This window comes from Nicotiana tomentosiformis, chromosome 11, assembly GCF_000390325.3.
Source record: "Nicotiana tomentosiformis chromosome 11, ASM39032v3, whole genome shotgun sequence".
In the NCBI taxonomy this organism is placed as follows: domain Eukaryota; kingdom Viridiplantae; phylum Streptophyta; class Magnoliopsida; order Solanales; family Solanaceae; genus Nicotiana; species Nicotiana tomentosiformis.
The window spans coordinates 20,900,034-20,920,157 of NC_090822.1; the positions used below are offsets into that span (position 1 = coordinate 20,900,034).

A 20,124-nucleotide genomic window follows, 5' to 3' on the forward strand; every position below is an offset into this window, starting at 1 on the left:
TATGAGGTGAGTGCCCATGTGGCATTAAATGTGACTCATTAATCTGAGTAAGTAATTATGAGGTCTTCATGCCTAGCGTGTTGCCATCAGTGTTGTGAAGAATTAGATTTGAGATTTTGTTTAAGATGAGATTAATTGAGGATGCTGAAATTAATTATAAACATATATTATGACCAAAGATGTGATTATGGACATACGTATGATGAGTGCGTAGGCGTAATTTGTTACAGCCGGTTGAGACTAATACCATGTGTTGATGCGAGAATTTAAATTTATTGGAGTATAAGGAAATTGGCTTTAAAGCTGTGAATAAAAGAAATAATTTGTTGGACCCGGTTAAATTTACGGTGACGTAAATCACTCAGTAATTTATGTTTCAAAAAGGGTCAAAATACACACGTATACCGTTACCTGCTCCGTCTATTGAATCTTCTTCTTCCTTAGTCACCAAGACTAGCAGCTTGTCTACTTCAGCAGCAGTCATTCGCCATCGATGCACGAAATAGACCTCCACGATCTCTCCGACGACGCCGATTACGCTGCTTCTATGCATCAAGTCAGCATTAATTTACCTCTTCGCCATTTTCACAATCTTTTATGATCACTTACTTATCACGGTTTCTTCGCATTTTGATTCAATTGCTCCTTTTGTCCATTTATTTATTGATTCATCTCTTGAAAACGGAATGCTAATATATATTAGGTTAACTTAATTTGTGCTTGTGATTTTGTGATTTTTCGATGCTTGATTGTAATTTTTGGGATCCTTGCTTTTATTTAATAGTATATGCTAATTATTGATTCGCGAATTTATGTATATTGTTGAGCAACTTTTATCGCGAATTATCTTATCAGCATACACAAATTACGTTTGATCTCTCTCTCTCTCTCACACACACACACACACACACAAATATAGCTACTATATTGAGTAATTATCTATTTATTTTTATATTATACGTAATTATCTCGAGTTTAAATAGCAGAATTTACTGTATATTTTGATGAAGTTAATTTGTGCTTATGATGTGTGATTTACTCCGGAGCTTGATTCTAGCCGTTGAGCTTGTTGATTTTGTTTAAGATACTCCATTTGGACTTTCTCCCAATTTATGTGGAAGTCCTTGACTGAGCAAGGAGTTTAAGGAAGAACGACATTTGACGTTTGTGGTCTAAAATCAGTCATAGACATTTCTGTGGCTATAAATAATCTCATTATGGTTAAAATGGGAAGTTTAAAGTTAAATGGTTTCTAAATGTAGAAATGATCATTCTTTTTGGGATAGATTTAAGAGGAAAGTGTCTCGTATTAATTGGGACAGAGGGAGTATTTTAGTTATTCCTCCAGAAGTTTATGAAGCTGATTATTGTCCTGCTTTGTTGTGATTTGGTAAAATGGATTTAAAGTTTTTTATGTTTGTGGTGTGTGCTAGGGTTCGACGAGCATGACTACGAGTGGTAGCAGTAAGCCGAGTTCATCCAGTGAACAAGTTGGTGTTGAAATAGTGTATTTGAAAGATAATGTGGCAATACACCCGACTCAACATGCATGGGAGAGGATCAGAGGTCGGCTGAAGCTGATCAAGCAAGGAAGTTCTCTGTTAATGGTAAGTAGATTTCATGCATCGTTAGACTCATTTTTATGTATGACCAATTTCAAATATAGTCTTTGATAATTGCTATTGGATCATTTGCTCTTTTGTGGCATACATGATTTCTGAAGTTTGCTACATCCCTGCCTCCCATAATTTTCGTACCAAAGTATAGGTTTGAGGTGGTGTTAAAGTTCAAATGCAACTGGATCTGCAAAAGCTCTACTGTTTGGAAATTTCTTTATATAACAGTTGGTTCAAAGAGTGAAAGACGAGTATGCATAACAGGGCTTAATATAATTTATTAAAACAATAAATATAAGGGGTTAAATATATGAGGTGTCCCTTATTTTTTGGCTTGTAGTATATACTGATAACCTCTTGGAGTAATGGGTGAAAACGGAACGAGTTCTCCTTTCAAAGTTCAAACGAACGCAGTCTAGTACATTCACCAAGTACCCCCTTTGCCTTCCTCTTTCTAACTTAAATTTGGTTTTCTTCCTATCCTTCCCATTAAACAAGGATGACGCCTTTATGTTGTTGTGTGTGTGTGTGTGTGTTTTTATTTGGGGGGGGTGGTGGTGGCGGCTCACTTTTGTTGCAAATATCAATTGGTTCTGCCTATTTAACTGAGCCATCGAAGTGCTTTTGTGACAGACTTGGATTCCATATAAATTTGGTTTTCTCCCTATCCTTCCCATTAAATAAGGATGACGCCTTTATGTTGTTGTGTGTGTGTGTTTATTTGTGGGGGGGGGGGGGGGTGGTGGTGGTGGTGGTGGTGGCGGCTCACTTTTGTTGCAAATATCAATTGGTTCTGCCTATTTAACTGAGCCATCGAAGTGCTTTTGTGACAGACTTGGATTCCATATAAAGGGCAAAGCTCAAGTGCAAGGCTGTCTGAAAAAGGTTGGACTTAGGTTATCTGTATTGTGACTCAAAAAAGAGTAATGATTTTATGCACATAAAAAGTTCCGTTAGCTGTTCCATAATGTTATCTTTTCTATATCTTGGTTCAGATAAGAGTCTCTATACAATAAGAGCAGTGCCTTTCTCGGATATTAGGTCAATCCGTAGACACACTCCTACATTGGGTTGGCAGTATGCTATTATAGTTTTGTCGTCAGGTACGTGGTCATGTACTATAGTTTCCCAAACCTTTCTGTTCTATACCAGTGATTTTTTAACTGTTGTTTTCATAGAATAGTTTAACCTTTTCTGTTGTGAGAAGTTAGTTTACTTGCTACTTTATTTGTCTCTGTTGGAAATAAATCACTTTTACTTTCTAAATTATCAGTGTTATCATTCCTTGCATGCCTGCTGTGGCTTCAGTAATCAGTACTCAATTTCTCAGCTGTCACTTGATATAATTTCTTGAGAATTTAGGAAGTAGAAAGTCCAATGCTATTGTTTTCTGAGATAATCCATCTATGTTCTTCATTTGGCATGATCAATAGCCTATTTGGTCAACTTTTTGGAAAGCTCTTTTTCTTTTTTCTTATTTTGGAGAGTTAAGTTATTTTGCTGAGCCTGTGGGGAAAAACGTGATTGAGCATCATGAGAAGCAGTTTTCTACTGTGAAAGAAAGTAGAAATTTGTAGCATCTCCTCGGAAGTAGAATCCGAAACATAAAATTTGTTATTAAGAAAACATCCTTATCAAAAATTTGTATTTACTAAATTATCCCTCCTAAGTTTAATCCATCTGGCTTAAGTATATTTAATACTAATAAATATTTTGATTTATTTCTTATTTTTTTCAACAATTTAAATAAATAAAATTAAAAATTTTAATTAAAGTCTCTCATAATAAATTGTTAAAAATCATTTATTTATGTAAGTTATACTAATAGAAAAGTGATTCTTTCTTTTTGACAAGCAATAGATTGAATCTTTGCATGTCCATTTTCGTATTGTGACACTCATAAGCATTTTTTCATAAGATTGGTCAAACAAAAATTAATTTTCTAATACATATAAAAGTGCTTCTCAGATGTGTGCCAAAAAAAGACTACTACTCTCCGAAAGTTCTTCTTCTAAAGCTCCATCTAAGAAGAAGTCATTTAACATAAGTAGGTTTTGGAAGTTTTGCCAAACAAGCCCTAAGACTCTTAAAATATGTTTCATTTTGATTTATGCTTTCTCGAATGGATTTCCATGAATATAAGCATTTTGATATCATGGCAATGTTATGACTTTTGGGCAGTTCGAGGCTAAGACAACTCCTATTTGGGAATACTTTAGAAGCTAGGCTAGGAATCAATTGCTCCTAGATACATGGTTAAATTTAGTTCATCGAGCAAGATTTGGAACACATTATGATTCATGGCAATGTTATGACCTGTGGTAGGCAAATTTTGCGAAGCATAAGACAAGAACTACAGACAATACTTTGGAAGCTAGGGTTGGAGTCAAAATTGCTCCTAAATCCATGGTAAGTTTTAGTTCATTTTATGGCAATCTTAGGACTCGTGGATAGGACTGTAGGAGAATTTCCAAAGCAAAATCGGCAACTATTGGCAATAATTTTGAAGCTGGAGCGGGATCAAAGTTGCTCCTATAAAGGCTAAGGACATGGCTGGCTTTAATTCATTGAGAATGATCAGAAATTCAATTTGCTAACTGAAAAAGTGAAAATTTGCTAGTGGTGAGGACATTGCTAGCTGAACTTAAAGTGGAATGTTGCTCGAAACTCAACTTGCTAGCTGAACTTAAGATCTCTCCCTGTTATCCTTCGTGTTCAATTAAATTTTGGGTCACCAAGATATGATACCTCTTCTGAAACAGCAAATTTTTTTGACAAAGTATCAAAGGATTTCTTATTTTCTCCAGTACCTATAAGGAAAAAAATGGATATTTTCTCCAGTATGTGCCAATTTTGCACAATTGTCTTACTGTTTGTTTCGGTGGTAAAACTAGCTTCCTTTTTCTCAATGTGGCTCCAATTTGTTCAACCTATGTACAAAAGATGCGGAGCCAGCAACATTTTCTAAAAGGGTTGTCAATGAATGGAATATTAGTTCATTTTAGCTCCGTGTTTTCTATTGTTTCTGAATAGGTTTAAGTTTCATGACAAGCCTTCCGTAAATCAAAATTCTTTGGAAAATCTTAGTTGCTGGTCCTCCTTGTTTCAAATGTCTTATAATATCATGATGTTTCAGGTCCCTCTTTGGTAATCCACTTGATTGATTTAGGCATAATTATTCTGCTTATCAATATATCATGATGAAAGGGAGCCTTGGCGTAACTGGTAAAGTTGCTGCCATGTGACCAGGAGGTCACGGGTTCGAGCCATGGAAATAACCTCTTGCAGAAATGCAGGGTAAGGCTGCGTACAATAGACCCTTGTGGTCCGGCTCTTCCCCGGACCCGCGCATAGCGGGAGCTTAGTGCGCCGGGCTGCCCTTTTTATCAATATATCATGATGTTTGAAGTCAATGCATTTAACTTGTATACCATTGTATATAAGCATATATGCATTCTTGATGGATAGACATCTTTTATTCTATCTAGCTTTAAAACTTACATGCATAGCTTTATATGTATATTTTTTTGATAAGTTACATTCTGGCTTCATTTTCCCTGCCATTTTTGGTAGATCTTTTTCATACTTCCCACAGTACCAATTTGTTGATTGTGCAACTGTCATGTCTTATGCAGGACTAGCATTTCCTCCACTTTATTTTTACAATGGTGGTCTCAAGGAATTTCTTGCAACGATTAAGCAACATGCTTTTCTTGTGAGGTAAATTGGTTACTTAATCTTCTTTTGGGCATCGGCTTTTTATGATTCTATAACTAGCTAAATGGACTATTAAAAAAAATTCACAGATTTATGTGTTTTCCTTTTCTTTTTCTTTCTTGTTGATTCTTCATTGCAGTTTGGGACCAAAATCCCTTTATGTTTCCGTTTTACCTTTTATTTTGAGATGGAAAGAATGAGAAAGTAGAAATTAGAACAAGACAGCTCACACATGGATTGCAGTTTGATGCTAGTGTAACATACAAATAACGATAAACAAATTATCAGTAATATTATTTGAAAACATAGGGAGGTTCTTTGGTGGATGGGAGATAATTTGAAAGAACATGATCTCTGGAAGTGGCAGATGTGAGTGTAAGTTACTAGCAAATACTAGTTTGAGTGCCACCTATCAATTGATATATGATGTTTATGCTAGCTGAAATTCTGGTATAGTAACTAATTGTACTGGAAGTTGGCTGGTTCACCTTCTTTATGGATAGCTACGAACTATTATTTCACGTTTCAGAAGGCAAAGATACTTGTAGTACTGGAAAGTTGGGATATTGGTTGATTTTGGTATCTAATTTGTCGTGCATTGACCTAGTACTGACAGAGAGTAACTAGATTACTGGAGGATTTCCTGTCACTCACTAGTTAAGGGTATTTTCAGGTCTGCTGAAGATGCAAATATATTTCTTGTCAATGACTTCCAAGATCCGCTCCAGGTGCGGCTAATGTCATTTAACATTGTTTTTAATCTATTGCTCTTTCACAAATTCACACTTCCACTTCATACTTTGATATGATTTTTATAGAGAACTCTCTCTTCCTTGGAGCTTCCGGGGGCCGTTTCTGTTGCAAACAGTCCACTTTCATCCATTGCATCCAGTGAATCTTCACCCAGTTGGACAGACGGAGGAGCCCCTGATAAGAGCTCCACATATGTTCAACAAAATGGCAGTCAAAGACAAAAACATAATGATCCTCGACATTTTTCTATTCAAGTACTGGAGAAATTTTCTCTTGTCACCAGATTTGCTCGTGAAACAAAATCTCAACTTCTTCGTGAAGCTCATGGTGATGGTTTCATTTCTAATGCAAGGAGGAAGCATGACAAAAAGCCAAATAATTATTCTTTTGTTGTTGAATCTAATGATGTTCATGAGCCGCTTGAAAATGTTCCTGTGCCTGCAGATTCTTTGGAGGTAAGAACCTCTCATGTACTCCACTTCTCTTCTTAGTTTCATTGCCTTTACAGCTCCTGGCTTACAAGAATGCTGTTCATTACTTCCGTTGTTATTTGTGCATTTAATTTTTTTGGAACTGGGAATTTGATTTGGTTAGTCAACAACGAGAATTCTGCACTTATGCTTAAGAAGATTTAGTAATATACGAAAAACGACAAGTGAATAAGAAGTCAGACAATTTCTTGGTTTAATACTGCTGATGCTCCGATGGAGAAGTGGCAAGGCTGTTAACATGATTTATCCTTGGGTCCAAAGAATGAATGTACCGCTTCAGTTTATTATCTACTGTACTGAAAACTATAAGAATGATCCTGCAAAATGGCATTTTTGGATATAATATCAACTCCATAAACAGGACTGTTCTGATGTATTTCTTTATCCTTAAACAGAAACGTTCTAGTGAGAAACATAGTCACAATGAAGAAGCGGCATTGCGTGATGAAACTTTTGAGGTATGTCCATACTTGAGGAGCCATTTGACTTGCTGAGCATGTAAATGAAAACCTACTAGTAAATAAAAACCTGTTTTAGTTTTCAGCTTTCTTGGTGATATAAAAAATCCCTCCAATAATATGATTATAGTTATCTAGTTGCTCCAATTCATGGATAAACTGAAGTTTTTACCTTTTCTTTTCCCTTTTTGTTGGTCAAAAAGTTAATTTTTTTCTTTTGTTGGAAAGGAGATAAAGGGGTTACTCCATGGAACTGAAGACTAAATTTTTGTAAACAAATCAATTTGAGAAACAATGAATAAAGTTGCACTATCTGAATCCTACCTGTAGATGTAGACTGGACTGTATCATCTTTTCTTTATATTGTTATAAAGTTCATAGTTCACTTCCTTATTATTTTAGCTGCACATTAATTTATTTTTACTTGAAGGTAAAAGCAGAGAAATTAATTTTTATTGAAACCCAGTTCAGATTGTATGAGTGGATGAAGTATTTAACATGGTTACTGATTAATGATCTTTATTTCAGAGCTACTTTCCCTTCAGCAGCTGTAATGACAGATGTCCTCATTAACAGTTGAAATTTAGAGGAAAATCAATGAACTAGTATGCTTGAGAAAAGTTTTTCAAATTACCACTTATTATCTAGGCTACTTATTCATATCTAGCTTGGTAGCATGAGTTATTCTGGAACAATCCCCCCCCCCCCCCCCTCTTTACCGCTTCCTTGAAGTTAATAAGTGCATGTAGTGGTCTTTCTGTGATTCATCTACGTCTTTTCTTTATGATGCAGTATGACAAATTGTCATTAGTATGGGGAAAACCGCGCCAGCCTCCGTTGGGATCAAAAGAGGTATAAGGCTTGTCTATCTGTGTAATTGTAAGGTAGCATTTTTTGAGCTGTTGGCAATTGGCATCATGCCAGTTCTAGGTCAAGAGTAAGTTTTTTCCGCCAGAAGCTCAGGTCCGTCTCATTCGATTGCTGTTGCAGACGTAAATAACTAAATAAAATTGCTCCCTTTTTAAAAACTTGTGTTTGGAAATGAGGTTGTCACATAATTCAACATGGCAACAGAGTAGGCAGGGGTCCTGATTTTTAGTTTCACTGCAACCTATTATCAAATTTCCACGTACTTGACTCAAGAAAAGAATTAGGCCGTACATGTGGAGGTGTATTGCAGACCTAAATACAAATAAAATGTCCATTCTGTAAAAAATTTACACTTTCCGATGATTCATAGCTGTAATTGTGATAATTATCATTTGTATCTGTTGTCAAAACAACTAAATCGTTTAGGGGTAAGCAAAGGCTTCGTACACTTCGTTAAATGTGTCGTTGGGTTCATTTGTTTAGTCAAAGAGTATTGATGCACATGTCAAAACATACAATAAATCACAAGGCCACTCATTCTCCAGTTCTACATCGTTGTTGTTATCATTGTATTAGAAGAGGTTCTATTTGGTTAGCTGAATCAGTTGCAAGCTACTTCATGTTTAGCTTTTTCTATTTATCACAGTGAAAGTTTTTCAGATCAGAAATTATTTGTTGAGAAGTGGAAGTCAACTATGTTTATGGATGTCCCAGAAATTTTTATTTTAAGGTGCTCTATAACTTAACTGAATGTTGCTTTTTGGAACTTCTTTGAGGGACGTTTAATTGAAAGGAAGAATGTTGCAGTTCCCAACATAAAATGTCTCACGAATAGGTTCAGGGACATTGTCTGTCCCAAATTATCATAGACTTGCTCGCTTTTGCATACCACTTCAATTTTTTTTGTGAGAGTTAGTAAGTAATTGGCGTTAAATACTCTGCATTTGAACATTAACTTCTTCAAGTTAAACTTTCTCTTGAGAGAATGTATTCCTACATTGGAAGCCCTAATATTGTTGTTTCATTAGTGCCTAATCTTTATCAATAAATTAATCAACCAACTACATCTCAATCCTAGATTAGTTGGGTTGGTTAATGAGTCCTCTATACCATGATGTTCTATTAGGGTCGGCTATATTAATCTTCTGTACCATTCAGCTTTATTAAGGTCCCTCTCACCCAAGTTCCTTTATGGGGTAAACCGTTACCTATTTAATACTACAGCGAGGTGAAATTGTAGCATGTACCTAAGAGAGCATCAACGAAATTGTTACTAAAAGGATTTATCGTAATTTTACTATTTTTACGCTCTCCATCAACCTACAATGATTCCCACATTTAGACACAAAACTGACTGTGCTCTTGAACATAAGTGGAGTGACTAGTGAGTTTGTAATCTGTTATACTTGATGAAATCTGATGAGGCAATGTTTTCCATATTCAACATTTGTGTTTCAAATGTAGATAAGGAGTACTTGACTAAAGTTGAGTAAGATAATTAATTAGCGCCTAGTGGCGAGTCAATGTCTTCTTTTCTATGATTTGTGATCCTTCCAAATAGAAGAGGTAAAAAAAATGCTGGTTCTTGTGACTTTAGATAGTTCACGCATTGTTACTTTTTTGAGTTAAATTGGTTTCTGAAGACCAAATACCATTTCCATGAAGACTATAATGGCCAAGATTATTTTTAATAGGTCATTAATGTGCCCCAATATGATTTTGTTATTGTGTTCAAGGTAATTTGATTAACATGACATCCTAAGAATGCCACATAATCCAACTTGTAGGTTTAACAACTTAGTTCAAAAGGTTATTTGTCAAAATACTGCACATCTGGTCGGCCTTAGATGAGAAATTCCTACATTATGAGTGTGTCTGTGTGTGTATATATACATAAATACACGCACGAAACATACGTGTGTGCGTACACAATTATCCCAATTTAACATTCTAGCCTGTGGTTATATAGTGTAATGTTGTGTCTGGCATTCGCAGCTAAGTTCCTCATTCCTTACTTCATTAAGTTTTTCCTCAGTGGTCCACCTTTTTGGACTCTGAAGGGAGGATCATAGACTCGCAGGCACTAAGAAAGAGGATCTTTTATGGAGGAGTGGAGAAAGGTCTGAGGAAAGAGGTATGTTCTTGTGGAGATTTGTCCTTCTCACTGTCTGTCTAAGCAGGCATAATGTACTTCCATTGGTCATTGTGCTTCCAGGTCTGGAGATTTCTGTTGGGATATCATTCGTATGATTCAACGTATGCTGAGAGGAAATACCTTGCATCTATAAAAAAGTCAGAGTATGAAACATTAAAGAACCAGTGGAAGGTTTGTCTATCTCTCTCTAGACCCTTTTTTTTGGGGGGGGGGGGGGGGGCGGGGGAAGGAGAGAGTTTCTGATTCTTTCTAAAACCCTGTTAGTATATTTCGTTTAATTGCTAAAATGTCTTTCATGACTAGCATTGTTGAATAAGCTGCATCTTATGTTTAATTCACTTGCAATCTGATGAGATTCTTGTGACCATCATTATGATGCTGCTGGATTGCGATGTCTCTGTTTTCTCTTTGAGTATCTCACGGTTTGTCTTTCAATTGACCCAGTATGATATCATCTCAGATTTTCATGTCATTACTCCATTCCCCTTTCTCTACTAGATTAAATGATGCCAATGGTAAATTAATATTGAAAGGAGGAATGCATATTCATAGAGATAGTAATAGTCATTTTTTATGTGTTTCCTTTTGTTTTCGTGAAATAGGACACCGAGGAGCTTGGAAATAATCACATGTCTTTGGGACTTTGACTTATGATGAACTAGGGTAGTCAACGCCCTATTTTTCTTTCCTCCAAAGAGGACAAAAGCATTTTCAGGGTCAAAAGAATTAAGCATTTTTGATGGGGCGTTATGCTTTTCATGTTCTATGAGGGAAATCAACTCCCCTATATTTCTTTCCTCGAGAGAGGACCAATGATGAGACAATGGCTTTGAGATCCTTTTTGGTAAAATTAAGCTTTAAATTTTAATGTTCATATTGGATCTTTTTATGCAGAGCATCTCTAAAGAGCAGGCTAAAAGATTTACAAAATTTCGAGAAAGAAAGGGTCTTATTGAAAAAGATGTGGTAAGTATTTTATTAGTCCAGCCTTTTTGGCCTACAAATGATTTGTATATGAGAGGTTGAGAGGCAATATGCAGTCCTTCACATCTGAGCCATTAACTACCAGTGTTACTGCTATAACATAGTATTATTTTCGTTTATAAAATTATGACACTTCATATTTTTCTTCTTTCCTAATTCTTTTTTGAATTGATCTTGAAGGTCAGGACTGATAGGTCGATTCCATTCTATGAGGGGGATGATAATTCTAATGTGAAGTGTATGCGTGACATACTGCTCACTTACTCATTCTACAACTTTGACCTGGGTTACTGCCAGGTAACTGCGATAACTTAATTGGTGTGTTTTTGCTAATAATATGCTCATGCAAATCTGCTACATGCATGATTTTCAGATTTCTAAACATTTAAATTATTCAGGCTTCTTGCCGCCCTTTCTCTTTCTCTTAGATCTGTTGTTTCACCATAGAGAGACTTGAACTTGAAACAATGTATATCTAGGCAGCACTATGTTCAATACTACTGTTACTTTTCTGCAGAAATAAATCCCAACTTTTTGGTAGTGTAATTTTGTGAAATAAAAGAATAAGATTCAGAAGCTTGAATATTTTAACAGACTCTTCATTCTTACTGAGAAACTTTTTTTTCTTCATTGCAAAAATCTGCTTCAAGATTTAACTTTTCTCCAATCTGAAGCTTTTACTATAACCAGGATAAAGTTTTGGCATAATAAAGTAGCAAGAAAATAAAAGCATTCAAGGTTGTGACCTAGCGGTCATGGAAGTGGAAAGGCCCTAGAAGACCAGGCTTCAAATCCCAGTAGAGACAAAAAAACTTTAGGTGATCTCACCCCATTTGCCTAAGCCATGGTGTGCAGAGTTACCCAGTACATATGTTGATGGGAGGTAGTAGATACCCGCTAGATAAGTTGAGGCGCGTGAGAGTTGGTCGGGGCACCACAGTTATTTTAAAAAAAGGTAACAACGTAATAATGCTGCTTTTATGCATGTCGTTTTTGGTACCTAACATTATTACTATCCAATGTCCTGATAGTTTACCTTCAATTGGATCTTTTTGGAAGGGATTGTCACACTATCAGTGAACAAATGATCTCATTTAATATAAATCACAATATCTAATATTACCATTCTGAGATTACTCAGTTTCCCATTTGACTGTCATATCTCTATGGAGAATTCAATTTTTGGTGGATGATATTGGTGGAAACATGCTTTTGATCCATGTTCTTGTTACCTTTATGATCCATTGTTCTCTTTACAACTTAGTGTCAGTTCCTTTCCTTTCTTGGTTTCTCACTTTAGATGAACCTTTGTATTCTATTGACTTGTAGGGTATGAGTGATTTTCTTTCACCAATACTGTATGTGATGGAAGATGAACCAGAATCATTTTGGTGCTTTGTGGCATTGATGGAGCGGCTTGGACCAAATTTTAACCGTGACCAGAACGGAGTGCATTCTCAGCTTTTTGCATTGTCAAAGGTTCTCTCTCTCTCTCTCTCTCTCTCTCTCTCTCTGTGTGTGTGTGTGTGTGGGGGGGGGGGGTTCCATCGTTTCCCTTGTCATTTTCTCAACTCCCATCCCATCCCCAGCTTTTGTGTATTCACTATTCAGTTTTGTACTTTGTGTACCTCAGCGATGCTTCGTTCTTGCCTTCTTGGGTATAGAATACACTGCCTTTCTTCAATATTTTTCTTTTATTATTGTTTCATGGATAAAACCGTCTATTAGTAGCTACATTAAGGTGCTCAAAAAATAAAAGCTACACAAGGCTTAAAAGGCTCGAAGAAGTCAATTAAAGCATTAACACCAAAAATATGCAGAATATAGAATTCAATTGAATACATGACCACAACTCACTTTAATGGGACAATGCAAGAGAGGATGTTGTTTCTGCATAAAAGTATCGTAGTTTTTTGTTTCCTTCCTTATTCTGAGGTTATTAACACAACTATAGTATGCCATGATACGTGCTAAACAGAAAAAGCTCTTTCTTGTTGCGAATAGAACATCAAATGATCCACCATTAACTGCTGACGAAATCCATACGGTTGCTATAACCTCTATGGTAGGCCATGAAGCAATGTAAGACTCCTTTTGGGGCAGGAAAAATTTCGGGATTGTAGAATTAGGTGTCAGACAAATACTATCCTTCCAGTGACCACCTAAACATGCCTGACTATTTAAGAAATGAATCATTTTATGGCTAATGTGTGACAGTGCCGCATAATGTTTTCCTTAAAAGCTCTGACGTTTCCATCCCCTCATACCCTTTTTTCTGTTGTAAGAGATTTTTTATTTGTAAATTTCACAGTATCTGGTTGATAAGCATATGTCTGCTGTCAAAAGTCTAATGCAAAATTACTGGGCTATGCAGTTGGTGGAGTTATTGGACAACCCTTTGCATGATTACTTCAAACAGAAGGACTGCTTGAATTATTTCTTTTGCTTTCGCTGGGTTCTTATACAATTCAAAAGGCAAGCAGTTCTACTCCTGAAAATTTTGTGCCCTGATTGCATCCAGCATATGATGCGCATGTGTATGATAGATTTTCTCTGCGTCCTACTTATAAACAAACTTGTACTGTTTTCATTTTTCTGTTAGACTATGCTAATGCACTTATATAAGAAAAAAAGAGTTTGATTTTGCTGATGAATATGACTAATACTGTTGAAATATTTCTGACCATTGTGAGATTTTGAGATACGTGGATTAAAAGCCAAATCCAAGACTTAATTCTCTTTTATTTCATGCTGGGAAGTATGAGCTGTCGTCTCCCTGTTGAGTGCTTACTCCCATGCTAGTATATTACGGTGTTGGTGTAGCGTGTACCTAAGTTGCTCGGACACGGTGCGGATCTAGAGGTCGGATCCTTCGAGATGTAAATTCTAAGATTCGGGGATGCGGATCCTAGAACGGATATGGGTGCAAGAATCCGGCTAAAAATAATTCAAAATAATAAAAATATTTCTAAATTATGAGAAATTTTGTGGAATACTTACGTATAGCTTGTAGAGTGTAGATTTCTTTTTTATTCTCAAGTTGTAAATAAGTAAAAGATTGATTTCCTAGATAAGGTATGCTATTTTCTTCAAATTTACCCTAGTTTTGGTTCTGTTTTCGGAAATCAAATTGTATCTCGTCTCAAATTTTTCCATCCGTCGTAGTCAATGTACCCAAAATTGTTTGACCGGATCCGGTACGGATCCCATACCCACACCCATACTAGTGTCGTGTCGACACGGGTGCGGCACCTAAACTGCCATGTCGGATCAACTTACGCGTGTACATGACAGCTTGTTCTTTTTGTCCATTGATCCTTCAACCATCCACTTGATACCTAGGGAGCTGAAGTGAAAGATCCTTTCTCTTGTTCACCTTTCTTCTTGGACCTTAATCACACATATGAATGTTCTATTGCACCTATTATTGTCTAGAGCTTTGATCTAGTGGTAAGAGCGTAACATGTGATGTGTGGGTTCAAACTCTGTTGCAGCCAAGGCCATGGTATTTAAGTGAAGAAGGGTAGAAGGGCAGACTCATTATCCACGGAGCTGTGAACCGTGCGCCAGTGACCCGGGATTTCACGATTATTAAAGAAACATGTCTAGAGGTTCAACTAAGTTAACTTTATTAGATATCGTCCGTTCATTTAACGCCTCCCAAAAAGAAGGCCTTCATTTGTGAATATTTCTCAGAACTACAAGACAATGGCATTGCTAGGTTCCTTTGTTGGCTTATATAAATCCATATTTACATTTCTCTCTGAAGGAAGCACGATATGTGGTCCCTTAAAGCATTAATCTTTATGGATGTGCACCGTTTCTTCCCAGCATCCCTCTCTCTGTGGATGGGGAGAAAAGAGAAGATAAAGAGAGAAAAGAATGCTTGATTGCACATCGGCAAAAATGTTATAGTTTTAGCATGTTTTAGTAAGTTGAATGTCGTTGATGCAGCTATCCTTTCTCAATTCTTGTGTTACTTTCTGTTTAGACCGTCTTACTTCAAATTGCACTAAACGGACACTTTGATTTCATTTTAGTTGATACCTTGTCTTTTGCAGGGAATTTGACTTGGAGAAGACAATGCGGTTGTGGGAAGTCTTATGGACACATTATTTGAGTGAACATCTACATCTGTATGTCTGTGTTGCAATTCTGAGAAGATATCGCAGTAAAATAATAGGAGAAGAGATGGATTTCGACACACTGCTGAAATTTATCAATGAGTTAAGTGGTCAGATTGACCTGGATGCTACCCTCAGGGAAGCTGAGGCTTTGTTTATATGCGCCGGTGAAAATGGTGAAGCTTGCATTCCTCCTGGAACTCCACCTTCATTTCCATTTGAGGGTACTTCAATGTATTACCAACAGGACGATGATGATGTATTGTAACCGCTTCTTATGGATTCAAATTTCTTAGATTGACATATGACCTTGGTTATCAGTGTGATATTCTTTCCACAGAGTATATATGGATTCAGAAAATCAGAATTAAATTTCTTTTGCTAGAACTCACTAGCTCCTCTCACCTTTTCACCATGTTTAAACCCTTACATTGAAATCTTATTTCATGGTTCTTTAAATTGATTTCTTTTCTTTTTTTAAGTGTTGTTGCTTCACCAATGCGAATAAGAATTGAAAACCAGATAGCTATCTTTTGAATTAGGAATGCTTATAGCTAGTTCATTACTTTTCTTTCACTTGTTGGAATTGGCAGTAGTAGAGGAAGCTGATACCTAGAAAAAGGGAGATTTATAGTTTTGAACTCTTGATACATGCATAAATTGGTTTCGCAAGTAAGCTCATGCACTTTTCCAAGAGGATGAAGCACAAGCTCAGATCCGAAACCCCTAGCATGGGAGTTGTTACCTTGTTTTGGCACTACTGGAAATTGTGCTCTTATGTGAAGGATGCAATAGAGTAACTACCACAAATTTCTAAAGGAATGGCTGAATCTCATTCCACGCTTCTTTGCCAGTGCTTGTAAATGCTTCAAGCAAGACAATGTCATCCAGTATGGGGATAAAAGGCTCGTCTTCAAGGAATGGCACGTTATTCATTGACAGAGGTGATAGTAAGCTGCAGTTGAAATCCTGCATTTCTTCTATCCATGAATCTAAAACTGAATTGGCCGCCACTTCTTTATTGCTTACTGTCTCAGCAGGAAATTCTTGACTCTCTTTGCCCAGTGGGCTGCGATTGTTCGCCTCCTTGGACTTGACATGTTTCTTTTTGCCTCTGCAAGACCTCTTGTTCAAATGTGTGTTCCAGAAGTTCTTTACTTCATTGTCTGTTCTTCCAGGAAGCCTACCTGCAATGAGCGACCATCTGTAGCAAAGAAGATTTGAGGTAAGTAAGTGTAGCTAGAAGAATCAATTCACCAATATTATTGTATAACAGGAAATCAGGTGCAGAGGGGAAAGCAGCAACCGGTTGCCAAGAAGCTTATGGAGTCTGATGATGAGGTCCTTTTCATCTTCTGACATCATTCCTCGCTTGATGTTTGGCCTCAGGTAATTTTTCCACCTTAGTCTGCAGCTCTTACCACTCCTCATTAAGCCTACGACAGATATTGAAACGTTAAACTCTTTGATATCGGCATTCTAGTAGACCATTGCCCAAATATTACTAAGTTACAACTAGCTATAGGCTAAGTGATTACAAGTATACCTGACTTCTCAGAAATGGTGGCCCAGTTTCCCTCTCCATGAGTCTCCACACAATTTTTCAATATCAAGTCCTCTTCAGGTTTCCAAAATCCTCTCTTCATTCTTGTTTTAAATTCTTTATCCTTCATTGCACTTTTTTCTCTTCCTCTCTCTGTTAATTTTTTGTGTAGTAAAATAGGAAATGAGTGGTACTCAAATATATAGTTAAAAAGTTGAGATTGAGGGTGTGGGGTTAGACATGTGTCTTACTCCTAAAACAATGATGATGGAATTTAAAATTCGTCACTTTTGGATTACTGTGTGTTGGATGTTATCAGATAATTGAACTGAGGGCCCTCAATGTGGATTCATATTTTGCTTTCTTTTGTACTACCTGACATTGAAAGCCCTTCTGTGTGCTCCACTTTCATCCCACTAAAAGCCATTCAAAAAAATGCTAGCTCATCTGGGTATTACCTTTTCTCAAGCCCTCCGTGGGAGGAGGGGGAACTTTTTACTTTACTTTATTATTTTGTTCAATTTTTGTTTTGGGTGCATTGCATAACCTAATTTTATATGTGGTTTCTGTATATGAAAAGTTAGTAGACTTTGAACAGTCTATTCTCGTTACTTTAATTTACGTGCATTACTCAAGCATATAATCATATTGCGATAAAAAACAGAAAATAAATGACTTTCAATATTATATCATATTCCTTTTTGCTGGATATATTTAGGGTTTCATTCGCACATTTTAAGGATAGTATGGCACCAAAAGTGAGTGTGAATTAGTCATGGAGCATTTTGAGTATTTGCTTTAGAAAGTTTTCTTGTACATTCCCTTACTTTATAGCGTTATTACTCCGATTCCAGTTGTTAATGTTAAGCGCATCTGATTGTGAAGTCTAAAGTTTTCTGATAGCGTTTAAGACTTCTTGTCACAACCAACAATATTTGTAATTAAATTTGGTGTTTTTCCCTGTATAGATTTAGAGTAATTATGACACTTCAATTGTGTCACATGATACCTTTAGCTATTTTTTCACACGTGCTTTATGACTTCTTATTATGGAATTAGAAAAAACCTAATAATTGATGGCTTAATTCATTCTTGTTCATAGTTTCAGATGTTTATGATCCTCGACACTTCAATTGTCACATGAGACTTATGACTTTCTTTTACCGCTGTTTTCGTGACTTTTCATTAAGGAATTAGAAAAACTAATGATTGCATTATTGTTTACTTTCCTAGCACGTCTTGGTAGTAATGTTACATCGTTCCCTGACCTCCCAACACTGGTAGGTAGAGGTGTACAAATGAAATCGATAAACCGCACCAACCCGATAATTCGAGTCAAACCGAGAAAAAAAAAACTGACTATGGTTTGGTTTGATTTGGTTTGGTGTTGAAAAAAGAAACCGACCATATTTGGTTCGATTTTAACTAAAAAAAATCAAACCGAAACCAAATCAATCCGACATTATATGTATAGAAGTTTTAAATATATTTCAAAACATAAAAATATATTGTCGTGCAGTTTATAAATATTTCTTAAGTTTTTTCATAGTTTTATCTTTAACGTATTATTTCAAGTTTGAGCTTATAATTTTTGGATGCTCCAATAAGTTTTATAGTCCATAAATGTTAGTAACTCAAATAAATCCTAAACCAAAATTAAATCAATACTAATACTAATAAAAGATATTCAATTGTACTATGAATGAAAATAGTGTTGGATATCTATTTTTTAGTTTTTTCATGGTTTAGATGAAATGCATAACTATATTTTTCTTTTAGTGGTTAGTCATGTAAACAATAGTACTTATTAGTGGTAATTTTAAATTATGTTTGTTTTCATTATGGCTTATTAATAATATTTATTTTATGCGATTTTATTATTTTTATTGTTGAATATTTTAGTACACTGCCATGACTCATCTCATATTTATATTATTTTATTAAAAAATACCTTATATAGTTCTGTCTTACTAGGATTAAAGAAATATCTGGAGCACAAATTTTACGTTTTGTGCTATGGAGACTTTATGGAAAAAAAAAAACGAAAACCCGTAAACCCAAAAAATCAGAGAAAATTGAGATTGAAAAAACCGACTTTTATTGGTTTGGTTTGGTATTTAGATTTAATAACCCGATACAATTGGTTTGGTTTGGTAATTAGAAAATTCGAACCAACCCGATCTATACACACTCCTGGTAGGCATCATGCGTATGTTCTCTCTTAATTAGTAGAAATTATATAGCTTAATGAGAATATTTAATCCAAGAGAGGATAATTACCTTATTGCTTTAATGGTCCGCCTTATATTTGCGAGTCTTCTACTAAAGTTCATGGAATGTCTAGCAACCAAAATGTTTTCTATAACTATGTAAAGATATATCCCAGAGTAAATGCATTGCTCCTTGTCATTGATGAAAAAAGTTCAAATATATCGGCCCACAAGCACACATGTAGGTCATAGTTCTTTGGCAGATACAAATAATTCTTAGATGCCAGCTCAAAATCTTGAAGAGTATTGCTTCCCACAATACGAACCAAAGATTTATCCCTGGTATAATGATCTTGGAAGAAGGGAAAAACACATGGAAGAACACAGGCATGGGTCATAGGACAATTCTAAAAGGTTATCACTGACTGCCAAAAGTGAAAATGATTGAACATATCAGAGCATAATGCGCCAATCATGAAACTTAAAGCGCCTTGAACACTGTTGTCGATTGAACTCTTAGTGCCCTCTTGGGTATCATTCCATAAATTTGGATGGGAAAAGGGCAAATAAATCCATCTACCTTTGAATATTGTCTACATTTAATCTTCTTTATACTATCCGATCAAATTTATCCCTACCGTTATATTATCTGGCCAAATTTATCCCTATCATCAGCAAACATTTAAAAATTATCCTTTGATGTGTTAAGTAATTCAAAATCTCCAAAATTCCTTTTATTTAAATCACTTGTTGTTCTTCTTGCTCCACTATTTTTAGAAATTACTATTGATGTGAATGCTAAAGGTACTGGACTATACAAATTATTCATAAATATTTTTAATTACCAAAGCACCCACTTCTTGTAATAATGGTTTGGAATTGGTTTATTTTTTTATTTATTTTTCAGCCATATACACACTGTAAAATTTAGTAGATCTATTTATTGTGAATTATATACAGCTGATCATCATGTATGTACATGTATTATATTCAAATATATTTTGTCATTGTCTGGTTAGTATATAATTCGATCGACTAACTTAAGAGTGCGCAAATGATTAAAGTAAAGTTGAATTCGACAATGTAAAGTCTCTTAGTAACTTCAACTTCAATCACTAATACTTGCACATTCCTCATCCATTTGGTGTGACTAATTCATTAAAATTGGGATGTTGTAAATACTTTTAGAATTTAGACAAGCTA

At 35.7% G+C, this 20,124-nt stretch overlaps 2 protein-coding genes across 3 annotated transcripts; one reads left to right on the plus strand and one right to left on the minus strand.

The window, feature by feature from the left end:
• The first annotated feature begins 384 nt into the window (after window positions 1-384).
• Window positions 385-15,555, plus strand: LOC104090023 (uncharacterized). Of its 2 annotated transcripts, XM_009595054.4 has the most exons (16): window positions 387-556; window positions 1,434-1,607; window positions 2,450-2,501; window positions 2,612-2,719; window positions 5,252-5,336; window positions 6,007-6,061; window positions 6,152-6,541; window positions 6,973-7,035; window positions 7,828-7,887; window positions 9,941-10,039; window positions 10,121-10,231; window positions 10,955-11,026; window positions 11,225-11,341; window positions 12,374-12,523; window positions 13,419-13,519; window positions 15,106-15,555. In XM_009595054.4, exons 1-16 carry the CDS (start codon window positions 494-496, stop codon window positions 15,434-15,436), a joined length of 2,031 nt encoding a protein of 676 aa, XP_009593349.1. In that variant the 5' UTR covers window positions 387-493; the 3' UTR covers window positions 15,437-15,555. The 2 variants fall into 2 exon arrangements, with proteins under 2 accessions (XP_009593350.1, XP_009593349.1); XM_009595055.4 differs by lacking the exon at window positions 12,374-12,523 and having other exon boundaries at window positions 385-556.
• A 214-nt stretch (window positions 15,556-15,769) lies between these two features.
• Window positions 15,770-16,878, minus strand: LOC104090022 (transcription factor MYB114). Its single transcript, XM_009595053.4, has 3 exons — window positions 16,715-16,878; window positions 16,475-16,604; window positions 15,770-16,372 (listed from the first exon to the last, which is right to left on the minus strand). Exons 1-3 carry the CDS (start codon window positions 16,839-16,841, stop codon window positions 15,982-15,984), a joined length of 648 nt encoding a protein of 215 aa, XP_009593348.1. The 5' UTR covers window positions 16,842-16,878; the 3' UTR covers window positions 15,770-15,981.
• Window positions 16,879-20,124: the final 3,246 nt, after the last annotated feature.

Coding starts and splice junctions, on each gene's coding strand:
- LOC104090023 (XM_009595054.4), top strand. CDS start 494: ATGCACGAAATAGACCTCCACGATCTCTCCGACGACGCCGATTACGCT. Junction 2,502..2,611: donor TGCAAGGCTGTCTGAAAAAG/GTTGGACTTAGG, acceptor ATCTTGGTTCAG/ATAAGAGTCTCTATACAATA. Junction 6,542..6,972: donor TGCCTGCAGATTCTTTGGAG/GTAAGAACCTCT, acceptor ATCCTTAAACAG/AAACGTTCTAGTGAGAAACA.
- LOC104090022 (XM_009595053.4), bottom strand. CDS start 16,841: ATGAAGGATAAAGAATTTAAAACAAGAATGAAGAGAGGATTTTGGAAA. Junction 16,605..16,714: donor CACCATTTCTGAGAAGTCAG/GTATACTTGTAA, acceptor TATCTGTCGTAG/GCTTAATGAGGAGTGGTAAG. Junction 16,373..16,474: donor CATAAGCTTCTTGGCAACCG/GTTGCTGCTTTC, acceptor TCTTTGCTACAG/ATGGTCGCTCATTGCAGGTA.